General features: G+C 39.8%; 5 protein-coding genes across 7 annotated transcripts; 3 read left to right on the top strand and 2 right to left on the bottom strand.

Moving 5' to 3' along the window:
- LOC104761908 lies at positions 119-7,329 on the top strand. Its single transcript, XM_010485076.2, has 25 exons — positions 119-338; positions 503-626; positions 726-788; positions 871-972; positions 1,068-1,236; positions 1,337-1,435; positions 1,617-1,766; positions 1,847-1,886; positions 2,028-2,085; positions 2,174-2,256; positions 2,482-2,580; positions 2,697-2,812; positions 2,933-3,051; positions 3,225-3,295; positions 3,867-3,972; positions 4,138-4,277; positions 4,428-4,586; positions 4,895-4,998; positions 5,198-5,373; positions 5,850-6,039; positions 6,169-6,268; positions 6,449-6,617; positions 6,734-6,816; positions 6,898-6,974; positions 7,055-7,329. Exons 1-25 carry the CDS (start codon positions 270-272, stop codon positions 7,224-7,226), a joined length of 2,838 nt encoding a protein of 945 aa, XP_010483378.1. The 5' UTR covers positions 119-269; the 3' UTR covers positions 7,227-7,329.
- On the top strand, positions 7,476-9,043 carry LOC104761907. Its single transcript, XM_010485075.2, has 6 exons — positions 7,476-7,789; positions 7,911-7,964; positions 8,068-8,148; positions 8,240-8,309; positions 8,531-8,619; positions 8,757-9,043. The coding sequence occupies exons 1-6, from the start codon at positions 7,628-7,630 to the stop codon at positions 8,889-8,891; spliced, it is 591 nt and encodes a 196-aa protein (XP_010483377.1). The 5' UTR covers positions 7,476-7,627; the 3' UTR covers positions 8,892-9,043.
- LOC104761906 (surface protein-like) lies at positions 9,047-11,970 on the bottom strand. Its single transcript, XM_010485074.2, has 4 exons — positions 11,713-11,970; positions 11,446-11,628; positions 10,979-11,341; positions 9,047-10,879 (listed from the first exon to the last, which is right to left on the bottom strand). Exons 1-4 carry the CDS (start codon positions 11,917-11,919, stop codon positions 9,155-9,157), a joined length of 2,478 nt encoding a protein of 825 aa, XP_010483376.1. The 5' UTR covers positions 11,920-11,970; the 3' UTR covers positions 9,047-9,154.
- On the top strand, positions 12,648-18,464 carry LOC104761904 (phototropin-2). Of its 3 annotated transcripts, none has more exons than XM_010485072.2 (23): positions 12,648-12,764; positions 12,949-13,514; positions 13,636-13,818; positions 13,900-13,991; positions 14,087-14,255; positions 14,767-14,986; positions 15,165-15,235; positions 15,365-15,471; positions 15,557-15,606; positions 15,690-15,794; positions 15,881-15,940; positions 16,016-16,105; positions 16,181-16,257; positions 16,384-16,468; positions 16,561-16,641; positions 16,725-16,828; positions 17,053-17,102; positions 17,231-17,337; positions 17,416-17,538; positions 17,647-17,698; positions 17,803-17,915; positions 18,003-18,143; positions 18,226-18,464. In XM_010485072.2, exons 2-23 carry the CDS (start codon positions 13,000-13,002, stop codon positions 18,346-18,348), a joined length of 2,718 nt encoding a protein of 905 aa, XP_010483374.1. In that variant the 5' UTR covers positions 12,648-12,764; positions 12,949-12,999; the 3' UTR covers positions 18,349-18,464. The 3 variants fall into 3 exon arrangements, with proteins under 3 accessions (XP_010483374.1, XP_010483375.1, XP_010483373.1); XM_010485071.2 differs by lacking the exon at positions 14,087-14,255 and adding an exon at positions 14,401-14,569 and having other exon boundaries at positions 12,650-12,764; XM_010485073.2 differs by lacking the exons at positions 14,087-14,255; positions 17,647-17,698; positions 17,803-17,915; positions 18,003-18,143; positions 18,226-18,464 and adding an exon at positions 14,401-14,569 and having other exon boundaries at positions 12,649-12,764; positions 17,416-17,573.
- On the bottom strand, positions 18,409-21,452 carry LOC104761903 (probably inactive leucine-rich repeat receptor-like protein kinase At5g58150). The gene has a single exon (XM_010485070.2). The coding sequence runs from the start codon at positions 21,019-21,021 to the stop codon at positions 18,595-18,597; it is 2,427 nt and encodes an 808-aa protein (XP_010483372.1). The 5' UTR covers positions 21,022-21,452; the 3' UTR covers positions 18,409-18,594.

The raw sequence follows: 21,828 nt of genomic DNA on the forward strand, positions 1-21,828 counted from the left end.
ATTATAATGGTCCCTTTTTTTTTTTTTTTGGTCACCTATTTTCGATTTTCTTAGAACAAAATATTTTGACTCAATAGTTGATAGCTAAAGACTTTTTAATTTTTTTTTTTATTATTAGTTTAGAGGTGAAATAATAATATTTTGGTTAATCGACGGAGAGAAAACAAAAAATTGTGTGGAGAAGACAGTGGCCAGTGGAGGAATTTTTGCGGGAGGAAAGAGCAAAAACCCTACTACGATTTACCGTTTACTAGGAGAAGAAGAAGACGATGCGCAGATTCGGGGCTGGGAACAAATCCGTTTCCAAGCTCGTTTTCACCCTTTGTGTTGCTCTCCTGGTACGATTTCTTCCTTCTTCGATCCGTCGTAACATGATCATAAAATCAAATTTGATGAGTTGCGAAGTTATCTTGTTAATGCTTTGGTTTTTTTCAAAATTACCTTTTCTCTTTCTCAATTGAAATTGCGTGATTTGTTTGATTGATTTCGTGGTTGTTGTTAGTTCATACCATCTCTATCATATGGAGCTCCTCATGGAAAACGCAATACGGCAAAGTCTTCTGTGTTTTCCTTGTTCAATCTCAGGGACAAAAGCAGATTTTGGAGCGAGTCTGTCTTTCGTACTGGTATCTTCTGTCTCCCCAGGCCTCTCCTTCTCTTGTTGCTTTTGGATTTCCTGTGTGTTCGTTCCTTTTCATCACTATTTTACTTAACGCTATTATCAGATTTTGATGATTTGGAGTCATCAATCCATCCGAATTCTGGTGTTCTGAATTACACCAAGTCAGGTAAATTGCCTTTCGTTTTCAATTCAGTTGATGTGAATGCTTATGGACATGCTAGCTCCAATTTGAGTTGCATCTTTTTCAGGAAATATTGCGAGCTACCTAGACCTTATGGAAGTCGATTCTGTCTATCTTCCCGTGCCAGTTAATTTTATTTTCATTGGGTTTGAAGGAAAAGGAAACCAAGGTGAATAGCTTCTGCCTCTCTTGTTTTCCTTTGAATTGTAGCCATCACTTGATGTTCTCTTTTGTTCATAATATTTTTAAACACACTTCTTCCAGACTTCAAACTTCGTCCTGAGGAACTTGAGCGTTGGTTCAATAAATTTGATCACATGTTTGAACATACACGAGTTCCACAAACCAAAGAAGTTCTCAACCCCTTTTACAAGACTAACATTGAAAAGGAGGTGAAACACCATCTTCCTATCATCAGTCGCGTTAACTACAAGTACAGTCATCTTTTTGTGACCTTTTTACTGGTGGTTCATTAGTAATGTTGGTGTGGTTTTACATATAGTTTTTGCTGGGCCTTTGTTTCCTTTTGTCAGCTTTTCTGTACATGCTATACAAATGGGAGAAAAGGTGACATCAGTAATTGAACGCGCCATCAATGTTTTAGCACGTAAAGATGACGTGTCTCCCAATAGGTAATAGTGGTAATCCATTTCAAAGGGTTTCTTGCTTCAGACTATGTCGTATGGAAGTCACTTGGTTCTGGCATCTTTACGTCACTCATGATTGCTGCTTGCAGTACTTTTTTGAGTGGTGGTCCTGATTATCATTTTCTGAGTCTTTTCTATGCTATACTCTCTCCTTTTATGGTAACAGGGATGAGGAAAGTGCTCTATGGCAAGTGGATGTTGAGATGATGGAATACATTTTCACTAGCCTTGTGGAATATTTTCATCTCGAGGATGCATACAACGTATTTATTTTGAATCCCAAACATGAGATTAAAAAAGCCAAATATGGATACTGGTGAGGACCTGCTGTTTACATTATCATATCATTATATTACGGATGAAAAATATACTAGACTTATAAAATGATTTTTGCAGGAGAGGGTTCTCAGACTCAGAGATATCTTATCTAAAAGAGGTAGGTCTCGATCCCTCAGATTCGTTTCATGCTTCAAAAGAAATTGCGTTATAATCAAACACAAAGAAAGGAAGAATGTCGTTTAAAGTGATCTCTTGGTTATTTTCGCTATTAGTTCCTTACTCTCTTTATTTTTCGCAGAACAAGGACAATGTTAAAAAACTTCTTCAGTCTGGGAAGCCGTCAGAAAATATATTAGGTATAGAAAGGCAATAAAAACGATATTTCTCCATTGATGATGTACATTCCAGTTTTCTTATTTGCAACCTGGTGCAAGTATGTTGTAGCATTTGATATGGTGAAGAAGCCATTCTACGACAGACATCCAATGCTGAAATTTTCCTGGACAAATGCGGAGGAGACTGATACGGTTAGTTATTTTATGGCAAGTTTTAGTATTCCATTGATTAGCCTTAATGCTTGTAAGATATGGAAGATATTTATTTTGACAATATTTTTAGTCTTGTAAGATATGCAATGGCTATACTCACATGCGGGAATCAGATCCTTTGTGCTGCGAGTATCTGGTGTTTCGTTACGTCTTACGTACATTGACTATTGTGTTTTTCTTTGTTGATTGTTGTCTTTCTTTCAGGCCGAGTGGTACAATGCATGGCAGGATGCTCTTAATAAGTTGGAACAGCTATCTCATGGTAAAGATGCAGCCGAACTCATTCAGAGTAAGGTTTTGCAGGTACCAGTCTTCTTTTACTCTGGCCTAATGCTTTCTTGTCCCAAAATCTATTTTTGCTTAACATGGATGTCCTTACATGTGCTTAATTTTGGATCTTTCTCAATGGAAATTTCAAGTTGCTTAAAGGGAAAAATGAAGATATGAAGGTGATTCTAGAAAAGGATTTAAGAGCTGGAGACTTAAGCAATCTTAACTCAGAATGTCTGACTGATATCTGGATCGGAAAGGGCAGGTTGCTTTTCTGAAGCTCTCAATGCATTTGTGTACTCATTCTGGCTTAGAGCGCATCTTAAGCATGCCAATAAATTGTTAAAGCTGTATGTTTCATGATTTTGTGTGTGTTTCCTCTCAGGTGGGCATTCATTGACTTAACTGCTGGCCCTTTTTCATGGGGACCTTCGGTCGGTGGGGAAGGAGTGCGAACCGAACTTAGTTTGCCAAATGTGGGAAAGACTATTGGTGCTGTTGCAGGTATTATTTGCAATAAATCTTCTGCAAAATGGCTTCTAAGTTGTAAACATCCTGACCGTTTACCTAGGCTTATCCTGACCATTTACCTAGGCTTATCATGACCTTTTTCCATGTGGAAAAATCGTTTCCTGAATTTCTGTTAATCTTGTGTCCATGATTTTATTTTCTGCTAGAAATATCTGAAGATGAAGCAGAAGATAAACTTCAAGCTGCAATTCAAGATAAATTTTCTGTGTTTGGAGAGGTGAGTTCTAATTGGTGAAATAAGCAGCCATTCAGTTCATAAAAGAACCTTTATTTTGGAAGTACCTGAATTATCGTGGGCACTGTTGTACTCCAGTACAAACAAGAATAGGACTAACAAATAAGTTGAATAACCAAATTTCTGGTACTTTTTAAGAGGCGGAAAACATAAAGTTTACCTCTGTGGTGGTGGGTAGACTTACCATAGTGATAAGATCAGAGAAAAAACTTAAATTAAGGTGTTGAGAAAAGAAGAGTAAGAGAGAGTTTGGGTATAGGAGATTAGGAGTCATGGGCTCTTGAAATTAAAGAATCATCTCAGACAAAGCTCCACGAACTAGTTTCTCTATTATTTGTTTCATGTACTATAAAGGTGAACATATCACTTGTTAATTAAGAATTTGGATCCTTAGAGCTGTATTTCTTTGAGGCTGACGCATGTGCATAAAAGCAAGTGTGTTCTGGTCCACAGTATGCAATATCTCTGAGTTATGTTTTCATTTGCCATGTTTGAACTGCTTTGGCGTAAGACTTCTCAGTATTGCTTTTTCTTTTTCTTTTTCTTGTCCCAGAATGATCATCAGGCTGTTGACATTCTTCTAGCTGAAATTGATGTATATGAACTATTTGCTTTCAAGCACTGCAAGGGAAGGAAAGTGAAACTTGCTCTTTGTGAAGGTGCTTCCTCAACGCTGCTTTGTTTTCATGTACCCTCTTCATATATTCATGCACCCCCTTGGTTTCAAAGAAGGATTCTGCACAGCTCCCACATTATTTCTTGAGTAATTGTTTTCAGTATTTTGTGTGTGTTTTCCTCATTTTGTCCTCATTTACGTGTCCAAGAACTTGATGAAAGAATGCGGGATTTAAAAACTGAGCTCCAGTCATTTGACGGAGAGGAATATGATGAGACTCACAAGAGAAAAGCCATGGATGCACTAAAACGAATGGAGAGCTGGAATTTGTTTAGCGATGAACATGAGGTATTTTCGTGGTCCCACGCTAGGTTTTTTCTTCTGTTGCTATCTCCCTTGCTGGTTTGAGAATTCTTTCAGTAAGGCGATTAGAATCATAATGCTTCAGTTTTATATAAAAAAATTTTACACATTGCATCTGTAATCTCGATTGCACAGGAGTTCCAAAGTTACACAGTTGCACGCGATACTTTCCTTGCACATTTAGGTGCTACTCTCTGGGGATCCATTAGACATATAATATCACCCTCAGTTGCTGATGGTGCATTTCATCATTATGAGAAAATCTCTTTTCAGCTTGTCTTCATCACCCAAGAGGTATGTTCGTGTCAAATGGTCTAAAGGATTTGCCATCAGGTCAAGCATATTTTGGTGACAACTTCAGTTAATCTCATAATCTAAAGTCACAGGGATAAAAACATGTCATGAGATGAATAAAACGTAAAATTATGAAATACATTTGTCATTTTCTTTTCAAAGATTATGTAATTTATGTTTGATAATGAAATATTATTGCTAACTAGCATAGTTACCTCATCCTACCAATAACATTGCCTGCAGTTTTTTCAATTTAGTTTCTATAGATGCTTGAATGAGGTCGTCACTCTGTAATTTTATTGATGTAGAAAGTTCGACAAATCAAACAGCTGCCGGTGGATCTCAATGCCATCATGGATGGGCTTTCTTCGCTGTTGTTACCTTCTCAGAAGCCTATGTTCAGCCAGCATATGTATGCACTGAAAGGCTTGATCTTTCTGACCCTCTTTGATAAACGATAGCCTCAAAATGTGGTTAGACCTTAAAATTAGTAGAGTGTCTTGTCCCCAAAAAGAGAGAAACATGTTAATTATTCTTAGATGATTTATCCCCCCTCCGATTTCTGTATGCAACTTCGAGCTGTATTGAAGTGTCAATAACAATTGTGACAGGTTAACACTCTCTGAGGATCCTGCATTGGCTATGGCTTTTTCAGTAGCACGAAGGGCAGCAGCTGTCCCTCTATTGCTTGTCAATGGAACTTACCGGAAGACTGTTCGTTCATATCTTGATTCATCAATCCTCCAGTATCAATTACAAAGGCTGAACGATCACACTCCCCTTAAAGGTCAGCTAACAACAGAAATTTTCGCTCTGTTAAGTAGATATTTTTTGAAAATTGTCACTATTAATCTCTTTTGCTGTGGCACCTTTGTAGTCACGAGAGAAGCCTTTCCTTAATGCTAAACTAGAAACTATTTGCTACCAGTTTTTAAGTGATTTGGTGTTCCGTTTTTCTATCTAATTTATATATTGATGTAGACTCTATGGATCACAATTACGTTGAGAATTTTGATAACTGTTCTCCTTTTGCATATGTACTTCAAGTTTTCGTCGTAGGGTAGTAAGAAAAATGCAGAAGATCTGAGATACTGTATTATTTACTGTGCCTGAGCTGTGAGATATATATTTACTACCGCCTTCGTTTAGAATTGTTACAATTTGAGTGATTGCGTTAATTGCTAGTGGATCCCATGCATTGGTTGATGTTGATACATTGTGATTGGCATTGACACTCTGTGTCTAATCTCGTATATAATTCAGGAGGTCATGCCCACAGCAGGTCTACTCTTGAAATTCCTATCTTTTGGCTCATCAATGGGGATCCGCTCCTGATTGACAAGCATTATCAAGCCAAGGCACTTTCAAATATGGTCGTTGTTGTTCAGTCGGAGGCATCTTCATGGGAGAGCCATTTGCAATGCAACGGAAGATCACTTTTATGGGATCTAAGGTATAACACATACATGTTAGCAGCTTTGTATTAGCAGAAATTTTGTAATGCGCCTAGTTAGATTTTGCACGTCATGAGTGAGTTAGAGTAAATGAGTTTTCCCTTCTTCCTTGCATCTTTATAACACAGGACCCCGGTGAAAGCAGCCATGGCCTCTGTTGCCGAACATCTAGCTGGATTGCTTCCTCTTCATCTTGTCTACAGTGTAGCTCATGAAAGTGCAATTGAGGTATAAAGTTATGCTGACAGATTATACAAAATAGCATTGTTATGTAGTTCCATAAATATTTTCATATTGCTGGTAACTATTGCAATGTTTTGAACCGAGGACAAACAAACATTAATTATAATCTCCAAATAAAGAAGCTGATGGTCCGGCTTACAATCTTTTGAAAATGGTGTTTCGTAGGACTGGACATGGTCAGTAGGTTGCAATCCCTTATCCATCACTTCTCAAGGTTGGCGCCTTTCACTATTTCAATCTGACACAATTGCCCGGAGCTATATTTTTACGGCGCTCGAAGAATCAATACAAGCAGTCAATTCAGGGATTCATCTTCTGCGGCTGGAGCGAACGAGTATCCTTGGAAGTTCTTTAAATTTATGTTTTGAGGTTTTGAATTTGAACTATGAAGGGCTTTTATTACCTGCGGGTCTTAATATGCTAGTGTAAATATCCTTGACCAGAAACAAGATCAAAAAACGTTTAAGCTCTTCCGATCGAGGGAACGTGAGCTGATGAACAAGTACAAGTATGTGGTTAGCCTGTGGAGACGGGTGAGTACACACACATTTGTACATTTAGCTTGGTTTCTGCAATTGGGAAAGCCAAATGATGTCTTTGCTATATGTTAACAGCTTTCGAATGTTGCGGGAGAAACACGATATGGTGATGCCATGAGATTTCTATATACCTTAGAGGAAGCTACGAACTCGTAAGTACACCTTCTTTTACCCTTGCTACAGTTTTTAAGAGGAATGATTTGCTATAAACCCAGGCTTTTTATTTGATCAGATTCGTAAGAGAAGTGAATGCAACTGTGGGGGTCTTGCACCCAATTCACTGCACAAAAGAGAGGAAGGTGAAAGTGGAAGTGGACATGACCACAATTCCTGCCTTTATCATAGTTGCGATTCTTCTTTACGTTGTCTTAAAGCCAAGGGCTCCTAAGCCAAAAATCAACTGATCTCCAAAATCTAAAGAAGACAGTGTAGTATTATCACTCATTTTGTATCTCACACATGAGCAACAATTTTGTTGTAATCTGTATTCTGATTCGTTACTGCAAATTACAGAAGGATGTAGAACTTAGCAAATTTCGTACTTGAAGATAGACATTAATAGATAAAACAAGAATGAATGAAAGAACCTGTGTTTGAGTCAATAGTGGGCCCTTTAAAGACCATAACTTAATTAAAGCCAATTTTCGAACACGAACAAAGACTTGAAAGAAAATAATATAAAAATAGGATCTGAGCGGAGGCTCGAAACTTCCGGAGACATCGGAGGAACCCTAAATTGGATGAGAAGAGGAGAGTGAGGGAAGCGAAAGAGAGAGAGAGAGAGAGAGAGAGAGTAAAGAAAGTCATGGAGAGAGAGGAGGAGAAGACGAAAGAGGGCTCATCGTATAGGTATTGGGTGAGAGAAGCCACAGCAGATGCAGCTCCTCCTCCTCTGCCCCAGAAGCTCAGAAACAACGACGTCGCTCTCAATTCTGCTCCTGCGTCCCTTGGCTCTCTCTGGAATCGGGTTTGCTCTTTTTTTTTTTNTTTTTTTTTTTTTTTTTTTTCGTTTTCATCTGTTAAACTCGTGTTTACCAGTCTTCTTTGCATTATCTAACTCTTCTTGTCTCATTGATTTCTCTACATAGGCTGGCACTTGGGAGGAGAAAAGTCTCACCAAATGGGCCACTGACCGTTTAAAGGTTTTCTTCTTTCTTTCTTTCTTTCTTTCTTTCTCTCTTACTCTGTTTTTGTTTGCTTTACTTTTTTTTTTTTTTGCTAATTTGATTGAAATCGTGCTCGTAGGAGTTGTTAGGATCAGTGGGTTCATTGCAATTCTCTTCTGGAAAAGCTGAGATTGTAGATGTTAACAGATGCGTTGGAGATGTGAGTTGCTTTCTTTCTTCTTCTTTTTTGTTTTGGTATTTGTGTTGTCTTCTCGATTGATGTATCCTTCCTTCGTCCTCTGCTTCGCTAGGCTTTCTTAGTCACAGTTCGGAACAAGAAAAGAGTTGGCTATACTTACGAGCTTTCCCTTAAAGTTGAGGGTAAGACGACTAACCACTAAGAATCTTTTACTTTATTTGTGTTTGTAAAAGTAAAGACCTTTTGCCTTCATTATCTGAAATCTAGTCATTTATATGAGGAGGACTTTGGTGCATTTGAGTTTTGTCACTGATAAGTTGAGGAACTTACTTTCGTTGTCTTTTGTTCGTGTAAAATACAACTTGTTTGCATACATTAACTGCTATCATGGCGATTTTTTTAGGAGAGTGGTCATATGAAGAGAATATGAAGAAGGTGAAGGGGAGCCTTGAGATTCCAGAGTTTTCATTCGGCGAGCTTGATGATCTTGAGGTAATGTTACTATAGAGAGTCTTGAGAGGAAACGTTCTGTTTGTAGTTTAGACAAAGATGCATAGAGTGACTTTGATTGATTTGGGAAGAATGTTAAAATCTCTGGATGATGATGATACCTTGTGCGAATGGAGCAGGTAGATGTGAAGCTCAGCGAAGACAAGGAATTTTCCCAGCAGCTGAAGAACCTTATTAGGTTGGATATGAAGCAGTTCTTGGAGCCTATACGCCTGAAACTCGGCCAGTTCGAACAGGAACTCAAAGATAGATAGGGCTTGGCTCCTTATTTTTCTTTCAATTCAGTTAGTAACAAGAACTCAGTAAAACGTTGCATCTTTACGCTTTTCTGTATCCCATACTTGTTGACTATCAAAGTTCAGTTCATCAATCAGACTTTATCTAATGAAAAGTGCTTTTTTTATCAGTGTACGTTAAAGCCTTAATCTTTTAAAAAAGAAGCATTGTATTGTATCAAGCACAAAAACTGTAGAGGAATACATAATTTGAAGAGCCTCTGATCGTCTTACAATCTAACTCATTCTTCACTATTTTTCTTTCTCCTCGGCTCACTCAATGCCTTCTTAGCCTTCGCCCACTCTTTCAAAGAAGTCGAGTTTCTCATAAAAGTGCATGTCTCCCCCGACCCAACCTTTCTCTTAAATGTCTTCCTCGCACCCAACTTGCATCCTTCACTCAAATTTTTACTATTCAGACGCTGCCGATTCTCATCTAAACTTCTCACAGAGGTACTTCCCACAGGAACTCCCGCGGTCACAAAGCCACCGCTGCTACATGTGAAATCTGTTTGTTTCATTGCACTTGCAGTCTGGTGTTCTACATTGTTGATCACTTTAGCTGCTTCGCCCTTGTCAGTACTTAGATCTGGGAAGAGTTGAGTTATACTGAATGAAGGCGTATTTTTGTCGCTAACCAGCTGAGTCCATGAAGCCTTCTGAAGCCATGAAGAACCTCCTGTTGACTTGTAACAAGCTTTCAGCGGTTCTTTCCCCGCCTCTTCTTCTTCTACAACATCTTCCTTGACGACTAAGCTTTCCTTTTCCGAATTCAAATCCTCTGCTACATTTTCATGCTTTCCCGCATTTGACTTCCTGTTCCCCCTATTGCCCTTGGTGTTTGCAACAAATTCCAGGGGTACCGCTTCAACAGTATCTGCAAGTGATTCTGAGTCGTCTGAATCTACAGCGTCACTAGTTGTGTCATCTGCCACAGAGTCACTAGCTGGATCATCAGCCATAGACTCATTAGCTGTTTCATATTCAGTAGCATCACCATCATCCCTCTCAACCAAAGCGTCACTAGCTGTGTCATCTGCCATAGAGTCAATAGCTGCGTCATCTTCCACAGCATCACTATCATCCATCTCAACCAAAGAGTCACTAACTGTGTCATTTTCCACAGCATCACTATCATCCTTCTCAACCATAGAGTCACTAGCTGCGTCATCTTCCACAGCATCACTATCATCCCTCTCAACCGAAGAGTCACTAGCTGCGTCATCTTCCACAGCATCATTATCATCCTTCTCAACCATAGAGTCACTAGCTGTGTCATTTTCCACAGCATCACAATCATATCCCTCAACCAAAGCGTCACTAGCTGTGTTATCTGACATAGACTCACTAGCTATGTCATCTTCCTTAGCATCACTATCATCCCTCTCAACCAAAGAGTCACTAGCTGTGTCATCTGCCATAGAGTCACTAGCTGAGTCATCTTCCCAAGCATCACTATCATCCCTCTCTATATCAACTGCTATAGTGTCACTATCATCCCTCTTTATGTCATCTGACACAGGTAAATCCGCTGCCATGATTGTAGAAGTTAGGCGCTTACTTTTTGTCTTCCCCTTCAAATTTTCTCGGCTAGGAAACCCAGCAAGATCAGTGTTGTGTGGTGCAGGTTGTACTGCTTTACTGGACCCAACACCTGGCAAGAAACTAGATACACTAAAATCACTGCTGTTCCCATTGGCCATAAGTGATTTCCAGGAAGACTTTTGGGACCAGGTAATATTGTCACTAGACGACTTGACACCTGTTGTTCCGCTCGGTTCATTTGATGATTTATCCGGTACCACTTCAGAAGGCTTCTTCTTGTCACGCGTGGCCTGTGAAGATTCTAGTCTTCCACTTTGCTCTAGGCTCATTGTTTGCCTTTTTTTGCTAGGGTGAATGTGGTTCCCTATTCTTCCTTCACCATATCCTTCTCCACTTTGTGTTGTTTCGTTGAGAATTGATTTCTGAGTTACAAATCAAAGAAAGAGCCAGATCAGTGATAGGGTAGAATAGATGACTCATTACTGAGTTAACTAAAATAGAAAAATATTAGCTTTTAGTACCCGTTTCCTAGACAACGTATCCATCTCTGAGTTCCCCATATCGTTCCCACTAGATACCACATTGATGACGAGGTTATCTTGGTCTGCATCTATCTCATTGTCTTCCTCAGGGACCTGCTCACTAGTTGGAATGTTGTGTTTCTGAAAGAGCTTATTCATCACGGAGTTCATAACATTCACCTCGTCTTCGTTTACTCCCACATTAAGCCCGTCCAGGTCATGAAGATGTGTTTCCCGAGGAGTGAGAGAGTTGTTAGAGTGCTCTTCACAATCACAAAAGCTCTTTGGAAGAGAAGACGTCAATGGAACACGCTGAAAGCTATACTTATGTTTTCCAGTTCCACTAAGTGGCATAGCTCTCACCTGCACCAGAAAAAAAGGTAGCTCAAACCCTAATCTCTTACTACTCCTAGTACTAGTAGTACACATATCATGTAAAGGTCAAATTTTTGAAGGAGCATTGGTACCTTTCTGAGTCTGGGAAAGAAGATGTTAAGGTGAATGGAAGGTTCTGAATCAGGAGGAGCTTTAATGGTGCTATCATCTTTAGGAGAAGACGCCTCCTCCCACTCTCGCTTCAATCGAGATAGATAATGCTCTTTTGCTTTCTCCAGATGTAACCTCCCTCCTTTCCAGACACATCCATTATACTGCCAAAATCGAATTAGGGTTAAGAAGAACAAGAGATCACACCAATGGAATAAAAAGGGAAAGGGAGAATCGAATCTGCTCACCGTGCAGAAGAGCTTGCTGAGGGATTTGTCGGACGATGGAGAGAAGTCGATGTAGGCAAAGGAACGACCTTTAGTCCTAACGAATTCAACAGCATCAACAGTACCCATCGGAGAAAAAATCTTGAGTAGGTCATCTCTCCCAACGCTTTCTCCCAATCCTCCGACGTGAAGCCTAACACCTCCGCCGCCGCTGTTTTTTTCCTCCATTCTTCTCAGCAGCTTCAGTTTCAGTTTCCCTCGTCTCTCTCTCTCACTTCTACATCTTAATTAATAAGGCCCATTATTGAAGACAAACTAGGCCTTAATGGGCCTTAAGCGGACGACAAGAAAAAGGCCTTAATGAGGTTTTTTTTTTTTTTTTTTGGGATCACTCCGACTCAGGCCACTCAGCAGCATTATTTTGAAACAGACAGTGAAAGAAGTAACAAAATTACTCGATTTCGTCGTCTGCGAAAGCATCTTTGGGAGAGAAGAAGAAGAAGCCACACAGTCGTTTTCTTAAACGAGTTCGTCTTCCGTCGAATCAAATATGGCGCATGTTCTACTACATTAGTAAGTTTTTACTTCTGAATTATTACATGATTTTAACCCAGCAAGATCAGTGTTGTGTGGTGTGATTGTTTTGTGAATTATTGTACCTACTGGTGAAATTGATGTGAGGGGAGGGGCGTAATAAATGTGTTGATGACGAAGAAATTTTTGTAAAGGACTAAGGGAATGATAAACAATAGTGCACGTATTTAGGGGAAACAAGAGTTGTGGTCCTTGTTTTGATGGTGAAAAAATAAAGAAAAATTGGGTCCATGTGAGTTTGATTACTGATAGTGATGTCTCTATCCTCCCAGGCTTCCGCATTGCTCATTTGTAGCCTCAGAAACATGATTTTGTATTCAGCTCAAATAATATAANTTTTTTTTTTTTTTTTTTTTTTTTTTTTTTTTTTTTTTTTTTTAAGTTGGTCTATCTCTGAAAGCTTTTTCTCATCGTCATTGCCCTTTTTAAAGCCATTGTACTGTACATCCATGAGTTGCAGCTGATAAAGCTACTCTCTGGTATTTTTCAGCCTTTTTTTGTTTTCTCTTTAATTATTAAACTTCAACTTCTTTAACGTATTTTGTTGATTTGTTTCCAAAGACTTTAATGGCATTTATTAGTTGTTTCCGGAACCTACAGGTGTGCCTGCCTCACCTATCTATCTAACTTTGTGTTTCTGTGGTGTCTGGTTTTTATTTGCAGCCTATTCATTACTCTGTTTAGCCTAAAGAAAAAGAATAAAGATAATACATTATGGAGAGGCCTAGAGCCCCTCCATCTCCCTTGAATGATTCGGAGGCTTTAAGTGAACGTAGATCCCTTGAAGTCTTCAACCCCTCCAGTGGAAAAGAGACTCATGGATCATCTTCAACTTCTTCTTCATCAAAGCCGCCTCTCGATGGCAACGGCAAAGGTAGCAGTAGTAAGTGGATGGAGTTTCAAGATTCCGCCAAGTTAACTGAAAGAACGGCTGAATGGGGTTTATCAGCTGTTAAGCTGGAGTCGGGAGAAGATGGCATTAGTTTCAAGGTCTCCAGTGAAGTGGAACGAAGCAAGACCATGTCTAGGAGGTCATCCGAAGAATCTACTTCTTCTGATTCAGGGGCCTTCCCTAGAGTATCCCAGGAGCTTAAAACTGCTCTATCCACGTTGCAGCAGACTTTTGTTGTCTCTGACGCCACACAGCCACACTGTCCCATAGTCTATGCTAGCAGTGGATTCTTCACCATGACTGGTTATTCCTCCAAGGAAATTGTTGGAAGAAACTGGTACGGCTCCTCTCATATCTTTTCCTAGTGTCATCCTTAGTTGCTACTTAGCGTAGTATTGCTTTTGAAATCCATGCCAACTTATTCGAAAAGGTCTTAATCTTTTTGGGTAATACGCCAGCCGGTTTCTGCAAGGGCCGGATACAGACAAGAACGAGGTTGCCAAAATCAGAGATTGTGTCAAGAATGGAAAAAGTTACTGTGGAAGGCTGTTAAACTACAAAAAGGACGGAACTCCTTTCTGGAATCTTCTCACGGTCACTCCTATCAAGGATGACCAGGGCAACACCATTAAGTTCATTGGGTACCTCCCTTAATTCCTCCCTGTTATTTCCTAATTAATCGACTGTCTCCTCTATCAACCAGTTGACACTTCCATATGCAGAATGCAGGTCGAAGTTAGCAAATATACAGAAGGTGTTAACGACAAAGAATTGAGGCCTAATGGACTCTCCAAATCCCTGATTCGATATGATGGTTTGTGCTTCCTTGCATCTCTCTATAACTCTTAGCAGTTTTTTTCTGTGACAGTAACAATGATATATTTTAGCTAATGTTCTTGATTGTATTAGCTCGCCAGAAGGAGAAAGCTTTGGATTCCATTACAGAGGTCGTGCAGACAATAAGACATCGCAAGTCTCAAGTGCGGGATTCTGTGAGCAATGATACACCTGGTAGACAAACTATGCAGTCAGATGAGGCTTCAAAGCCGGTCAAAACACCTGGACGTGTTTCAACGGGGTGAGTTTTTTCACCATCAAATCCACCATAGTCTCCATATACATAAAATGCTTAAAGGCATGTCTTATTTCTTGTATACTTTTGTAACCTTGTGCTGGGCCTTAGAATGTATGCTTTAAAATGGATTGGTTAGTTAAAAGTGNAGCTCGCCAGAAGGAGAAAGCTTTGGATTCCATTACAGAGGTCGTGCAGACAATAAGACATCGCAAGTCTCAAGTGCGGGATTCTGTGAGCAATGATACACCTGGTAGACAAACTATGCAGTCAGATGAGGCTTCAAAGCCGGTCAAAACACCTGGACGTGTTTCAACGGGGTGAGTATTTTCACCATCAAATCCTCCATAGTCTCCATATACATAAAATGCTTCAAGGAATGTCTTATTTCTTGTATACTTTGGTAACCTTGTGCTGGGCCTTAGAATGTATGCTTTAAAATGGATTGGTTAGTTAATTGTGAAGCTGTACATATATAATTTGAATGATTTGTGATCAAACCTCGTGAAATGTGCAGGTCAAGGCTCAAATCGCCTAGCTCGAATAAGCATGAAGATGTTGCAAATATGGAACCTGAAGAATTGATGTTGAGCACAGAAGTAATAGAGCAGAGGGACAGTTGGGACCTTTCGGAAAGAGAAAGGGATATACGCCAAGGAATTGATCTAGCTACCACTCTTGAGCGGATAGAGAAGAATTTCGTCATCAGTGATCCTCGTCTTCCTGATAATCCCATTGTATGTGTGTTTTCAGTCTAAAAATTGAGATGCATGGTCTTTTCTCAAAATTCTTTGTATCAGTTGTAGATGTTTCTTATATTGATTTTTTTCTAACTCAAGTGTGCTACTATGTTGGTATGGACATGTTTGTAAGCATACAACCTTGAAATGATAATGCAATTTGTTTCCTTTGCAGATCTTTGCATCAGATAGCTTTCTTGAATTGACAGAGTATACACGCGAGGAGATTTTGGGGAGAAATTGTCGGTATGTGAATATTCTTCTTTTTGTATCTATTTACTCATGAAGTTCATCATGTCTGTTAGTTATGCAGTTTTCTCCGACTGTGTTTTTGTTTATTCATGATATGGATATGTGCAAAATGGTTGGCTTCAGGTTTCTTCAGGGGCCAGAGACAGATCAATCGACTGTCCAGAAGATAAGAGACGCAATAAAGGATCAAAGGGAGATAACGGTGCAGTTGATAAACTATACTAAAAGCGGTAGTTATCTATACTTAACATTTTTGGACGATCAGATTATAAAATTTCAGTGCAGATGTGTCATCAATACTCGAAACCATTGCAGGAAAGAAATTCTGGAACTTATTCCATTTGCAACCTATGCGTGATCAAAAGGTCGCCGTGATGTAATTTATAGATACAGATTCTTGAAGAAAACCGTGCATTTTTGCTGACTACATTACCTTCTTCATTATTAGGGAGAGCTTCAATACTTCATTGGTGTACAGCTTGATGGAAGTGATCATGTGGAGCCCCTCCAAAATCGTTTGTCTGAGAAAACAGAGATGCAGAGTTCTAAATTGGTACGTTGTTAATCTCCTACTGCGTTTATTTTAAAATATATTTTCTATCAAAGAAAAGACGATCACGATGGTTATATATAATTCAGGTGAAAGCTACAGCAACAAATGTAGATGAAGCTGTCAGAGAACTTCCAGATGCTAATTCGGTAAGGCATATTAATTCATGATTACTTAACAAAGATGTAAAAGTATAAATACGATCAATTTGCAATGTATATTAGCGGCCTGAAGACCTGTGGGCTGCACACTCGAGGCCTGTCTATCCTCTGCCTCACAATAAGGAGAGTACGTCGTGGAAAGCAATTAAAAAGGCATGCATCAAACTACATTACTTCTTACTTGGTTTCTGTGTCAGCCTGTTCTTATTTTGACAGTCTCCTTTGTAGATCCAAGCAAGTGGAGAAACAGTGGGACTACATCATTTCAAACCAATAAAACCATTGGGCTCCGGTGATACTGGCAGGTATGACACATTGACATTGTCCATATCAGTAAACTTGAAGTTCAAACTATCCTTGAATCTCCTTTTACTTAGTATATAGACTTATATTATTGATTTTTTTGTTTGTTTTTTGGTTGGAAAATTTAGTGTCCATTTGGTTGAGCTGAAGGGAACAGGTGAATTGTATGCCATGAAAGCAATGGAGAAAACAATGATGTTGAATCGTAACAAGGTAATGAGGGCAAAAGTTTCCTTTAGAGAGGGAAAGCTGGAAAATGCAACATTTATATTGTTCTCTCATTGACGACATGCAGCATTATGCAGGCGCACCGAGCATGCATTGAAAGGGAAATCATTTCCCTTCTGGATCATCCTTTCCTTCCTACTCTCTACGCTTCCTTTCAGGTAGATATTTTTCTTTTTGTTTGCATCATAATTCATATCAATTCTTCCGTCTCATTGCTGAAGTGTCCTTGTCCTCTCCGCAGACATCTACACACGTCTGTTTGATTACAGACTTCTGCCCAGGTGGAGAGTTGTTTGCACTTCTTGACAGACAACCTATGAAAATATTAACAGAGGACTCTGCAAGGTATCCTATTTTGATATTTTCTTTTAGCTAAATGTATAAGGTGTAAGTGTGTAACACAAGATCTCTTGGTGATGTATTGACTGAAGAGGAGTACTATGTTAACAAGGAAACATATCATCTTATATCAATCTAGCGGTTACTTAGATAACTGATGAAGGCTATAAATCTCATGTCATTTTTTTTACCAGCACTTGTGAGTTAATTTAATCAATCTTTGTCATCAGGTTCTATGCAGCAGAGGTCGTTATCGGCTTAGAATATCTTCACTGCTTAGGTAAATAAACTGTTTTTGGTGATTCCTTGTGCATGTTGATCTAAACGTTTTGTTTATAAATTGCCATAGCCTTTAAATAGTCACGTCATCGTCCAAGAATTTGAGTAATTGTTTCGTTCTAAAAATAGGAATAGTATACCGAGACTTGAAGCCTGAAAATATACTGCTCAAGAAGGATGGACACATTGTATTAGCTGACTTTGATTTATCATTCATGACGAACTGCACACCCCAGGTGCTTTTTTCTTCAACTCTACTCTTGTTTATTGGCAAGATAAAGAAATGTTATAATTAGGAGACCTATACTGTGCAGCTAATTGTTCCGGCTGCACCTAGCAAAAGAAGGAAATCCAAAAGTCAACCACTACCAACATTTGTCGCAGAACCAAGTACCCAGTCAAACTCCTTCGTAGGGACTGAAGAATACATTGCACCTGTACGATAATGCACTTAATGTTTATCTCTTGCAAATCATCCTTTGCATGCCTCTTCAATGTGCTTCAGATTTTGGGTATTCTATTCATGGTTTACCTAATGGTTTCAGGAGATAATCACGGGTGCTGGCCATACAAGTGCTATTGATTGGTGGGCACTCGGTATAATCTGCAACCATCTTACCTAATGATGATTGATGATACCGATTCACGTCAAAACACAACCCCTTCTAATATGCTTATCTCTTTGTGGATGTTTGTTTTAGGTATCTTGTTGTATGAGATGCTTTATGGTCGCACACCTTTCAGGGGCAAGAATAGGCAAAAGACATTTGCCAACATCTTGCACAAAGATCTCACCTTCCCCAGCAGTATCCCTGTGAGCTTTCTTGTTAATAACATGTGTGTCTTCTCATGCACCCAACTTTAAAAGAAAATACTAATATAACCATATGTGTTTGTGCAGGTAAGTCTTGTAGGTAGACAGTTGATCAACACATTGTTAAATAGAGATCCGAGCAGCCGGTTAGGATCGAAAGGTGGGGCAAATGAGATAAAGCAGCATGCTTTCTTCCGCGGGATTAATTGGCCTCTCATACGGTGCATGGTAGGGGACTAATTAATTAAGTGTTATTTAAATCAGCGGGTATTGTATTGTTGGCTAATACAATAGAGTGATTGCAATGCAGAGCCCTCCACCATTAGATGCACCGTTACGCATAATAGAGAAAGATCCAAATGGCAAAGATATAAAGTGGGAAGATGATGGTGTGCTTGTGAATTCTATGGACTTGGACCTTGATCTCTTCTAATCCCCACTCTTCGTTTCTACCTTTTGAATCTCAATTTTATGCAATAACTTCTTCTCAATAAAGCAAAGGTGTTTGCATTGTTGTTGTAGTTGCTTTACATATAAACCGCTCTCTCATTTCTTCTAAAATCACAAAAATCAACAAGGAAATAAACATTACAAAGCTGTAGAATTTTTTTTTGTGAGACCATGTTAATATTTATGTTAAGTGTGATTAGCCCAGTATTAAGGCCCACCAACTGGCCCATCAATTGTTTGGAGAGATGTCTTTGAGAAGTCCAACCACCTGCTGCATCGTAGGTCGCTTCCATGGCAGATCGGCGGTACACAAGTACCCTATTTTCACCGCCTCCGCAATCTCCTCCTCCGAGCCTGTCTCTATCATCGTCGGATCAATGGCTCTCAGTCCTTGCCCTTGCCTCACCAATCCTCTCACCCAATTCACCAATTCTTCATCCGGCTCCTTCCCGCTCACGAGCTCAAGCAAAACAACACCAAAGCTATACACATCGGATTCTAGTGTGGGAGAAGCATTTCGCTCCTGCTCCGGTGACGTGTACCCGTCTAATTCGCCGGAACCGGGAAACCCCTCGTCCATGAGTTTGACTAAACCAAAGTCAGCTAAGCGTGGTTCTTGGCTAGAGTCTAACCAGATTGTTGCAGCCTTCACTTCTCCGTGGACCATTGGAGGAATGCAGCCATGATGGAGGAAAGCTAAAGCCCTCGCCGTCCCTAAAGCTATCTTATGTCGAAGTCTCCACGGTGCAGAATCGTCTGCGTTGTTATGGAGTAAACTTTGCAAATTAACCATGTCGAGGTCCTCGTAAATCGCAATTCTTTGCTCTGTGGCTATACAGTATCCACAAAGCGGGACAAGATTTGAGTGATTGATCCTGGCGAGGCGTTCAAAGGCTATCGTGGCTTCCATATCAGTCAATGTGGTTCCACTTGGGATAACTTTTAAAGCTGCTCTGAATCCACTGACTAGGACTGCTCCGTAAGTAGGACCAGACTTGCCTTCCCACAACATTGTGCCTCTATCGAAGTTGAAAGTCGCAGTCTTGAGGTCTGCAAGCGTCATCTTCATCAATGGCTTGTCGATCATTACCACAGGGATTTGCGTTGCTTGCTTGATATAAGTGATTGAATCACTTTGGTCTGGCGAGTTGGGTTCTGTGTTGTTTGGGGCTAGCTTTGTTGCCCAAGTTCTTGTTTTTCTTCTACTTCTCAAAGTCACAAGTATGATCAACAATCCTACAAGTAAGAACGCCATGGAGATTGCTAATCCCAAACCAATCTTAAGCCCTGTCTTCTTCTTGTTGACTTTCTTACCATTTATAACAATCGGCTTTGCAGCGAAGGGGCAGTTGTTTGTAGTGTTAATGAAGGATCCCTGGATTGTTTCTTGTGAGAAGTTGGGGTTGCAAAAGGTTAGATTGTTGAAAGAGAAGTTAAACCTTTGCATCATGGGGAGTTTCTCCAGAACTGGCCTTGGAATGTCTCCGTCAAGCTTATTCAGCGAGAGATCAAGTATCTCAATGTTCTCGAGGCTCAACATTGGCACATGGCCAGTGAGATTATTGGAAGAGAGATCAAGAACCTTCAGATGACTCAGCCGCGAGATTTCACGCGGTATGATATGAGTGAGATTGGTCCTAGATAGATTCAGATAACGCAGCGCTGAAAGCTTCCCGATTTGCGGGAATTCTTGTGCCTTGAAACGATTGCACGCGAGGTTAAGGTGTTCCAGTTTATGAGCTGAACTCAAATCATGGAATATATGGCCTACAAAGCGATTGTTGGACAAGTCAAGATGAATCAGAGTAGACCAGTTGTGTTTGTGGCCGGGTATTAACTGCAAAATATGCCCATCAAATCTGTTTTCACTGAGATCAAGTGTTTCCAAGTTTTCATGCAAGACTCCTATCAGTGAACCCTGAAACAGATTCCGTGAAAGGTTCAAGCTTTTTAGATGTGGGAATGCGGAACCAAAACCAGCAGGCAGAGACCCGCTGAGCTGGTTGGATGAGAGGTCGATGGAGACTAGAGATCCGCAATTGAGAAGTCCTGGAGGGACACCAAACTGAAAACCATTGTTGTGGAGCTTGAGAGTTGTTAGACGGACAAGAGAGCTTATAGCGGCAGGGATTTCACCAGAGAAGCTGTTGAAAGAAAGATCAAGCGTCTCAAGGGACATGAAATTGCCGATGTTGCTGGGAAGAGGCTCAGAAATCCGGTTGGAAGAGAGATTGAGAGTCTCGAGGAAGCTCAGACTCCACAAATCTGAGGGCAGAGACGTAATCTTGTTTCCACTGAGATCTAAAGTTTGGAGCTTACTCATTTTGCCAATGGTGTTGTCAGGGATGGAACCAGACAGGTTCAACCCAGAAGCCGAAATATGGAGCACGTTGTCTCTTATGTCACAGACAACCACTCCTGGCCATGAACAGGAAGAAGAAAAAGTGTGAGCTTGGGGTAACTTCAATGCAGAGAAGAAGTGAGAGAGATAAAAGGCGTCGGTATTGGGATCTAGGCTTGTCAGATGCTTGACGAAGAAGGAGAAGAACAGGAGAGATCCCCATAGAGACAACCCCATAATCTGGTTTGGAGCTGGAAAAAGGTGGATGGGAAAGATCAGAAAGAAGACAGACTGTGTGAACATAAGAAAAGACATAATGGAATCACGGGGTAGAGAGGTGATAGTTTAGAATACATTTGAGATCCCTTTCACGTGCACAACTTCAAAAAAAAAAGAAAAAAAATCAGAGTTTGATCAGAAGTTAAGATATTCAGAAGAAGAAGAAGAAGATAAGGGTTTGAAAAGTTTGGGGGAGTATGAGAGTTGAGTTTTTTGGTTGTATCGTATATGGACAGTGGGAAAGAGAGAAATAGAGAGTCGTTGAAAGTCAAAAAAAAGAGATATGTGGAGATTATATTAATTTGGTAAAGTATTTGCTAGTGAGAACTAGTAATAATAGGAAATGGAATCTGTCTCACACTTTTGTGAATTATTTCCAATATCCCAAAGTTGTCAATGGATTTGGTGAGTGGAGGAGTGGGTGGTGGTTGTGGTTTCTCATTTCAGCAAAAGGTTTTTGGGTTATTAATGTAAAAAATTCACTTTTTTTCATTTTTTTTTTGACTCTGTCACACACAACCTTGGAAATTGAGAATCATTCATTCATCTGATTAGCCCCTAAACTGGCGCCTAGATGTCCGCGAATAAGAAGAAAACAAAAAACCATCAAAGCAGTTAAAACTAACTGATCAGATTCAGAGCTCAAAACCTGGATAAAAATAGCCTCACTCACTATTTAAAGAAAAGCTTATGCTAAAGCGTTAACTCCAACAGTTGGGATTCAAAAGTCTGAAACTTGCTATTAGTGAGAAGGAAATAACAATGCAAGAGATCATCTCTATTAAACCGTGAAGAACAACAACAAAACAGAGAGAGCAGAGAGGTTTTCACTAAAGGGCCTAA

Source organism: Camelina sativa, chromosome 18 (assembly GCF_000633955.1).
Source record: "Camelina sativa cultivar DH55 chromosome 18, Cs, whole genome shotgun sequence".
Taxonomy (NCBI): domain Eukaryota; kingdom Viridiplantae; phylum Streptophyta; class Magnoliopsida; order Brassicales; family Brassicaceae; genus Camelina; species Camelina sativa.

Excerpts from the sequence above, each read along its gene's own strand:
- LOC104761908 (XM_010485076.2), top strand. The coding sequence starts at position 270 with ATGCGCAGATTCGGGGCTGGGAACAAATCCGTTTCCAAGCTCGTTTTC. Across the intron at positions 1,436-1,616 it reads GATGACGTGTCTCCCAATAG|GGATGAGGAAAGTGCTCTAT; the intron begins GTAATAGTGGTA and ends TTATGGTAACAG. Across the intron at positions 6,975-7,054 it reads TTAGAGGAAGCTACGAACTC|ATTCGTAAGAGAAGTGAATG; the intron begins GTAAGTACACCT and ends TTATTTGATCAG.
- LOC104761907 (XM_010485075.2), top strand. The coding sequence starts at position 7,628 with ATGGAGAGAGAGGAGGAGAAGACGAAAGAGGGCTCATCGTATAGGTAT. Across the intron at positions 7,790-7,910 it reads TTGGCTCTCTCTGGAATCGG|GCTGGCACTTGGGAGGAGAA; the intron begins GTTTGCTCTTTT and ends TTCTCTACATAG. Across the intron at positions 8,310-8,530 it reads GCTTTCCCTTAAAGTTGAGG|GAGAGTGGTCATATGAAGAG; the intron begins GTAAGACGACTA and ends CGATTTTTTTAG.
- LOC104761906 (XM_010485074.2), bottom strand. The coding sequence starts at position 11,919 with ATGGAGGAAAAAAACAGCGGCGGCGGAGGTGTTAGGCTTCACGTCGGA. Across the intron at positions 11,629-11,712 it reads TCAGCAAGCTCTTCTGCACG|TATAATGGATGTGTCTGGAA; the intron begins GTGAGCAGATTC and ends CGATTTTGGCAG. Across the intron at positions 11,342-11,445 it reads TCTTTCCCAGACTCAGAAAG|GTGAGAGCTATGCCACTTAG; the intron begins GTACCAATGCTC and ends TTTCTGGTGCAG.
- LOC104761904 (XM_010485072.2), top strand. The coding sequence starts at position 13,000 with ATGGAGAGGCCTAGAGCCCCTCCATCTCCCTTGAATGATTCGGAGGCT. Across the intron at positions 15,472-15,556 it reads GATAAACTATACTAAAAGCG|GAAAGAAATTCTGGAACTTA; the intron begins GTAGTTATCTAT and ends AAACCATTGCAG. Across the intron at positions 16,829-17,052 it reads TTAACAGAGGACTCTGCAAG|GTTCTATGCAGCAGAGGTCG; the intron begins GTATCCTATTTT and ends CTTTGTCATCAG.
- LOC104761903 (XM_010485070.2), bottom strand. The coding sequence starts at position 21,021 with ATGTCTTTTCTTATGTTCACACAGTCTGTCTTCTTTCTGATCTTTCCC.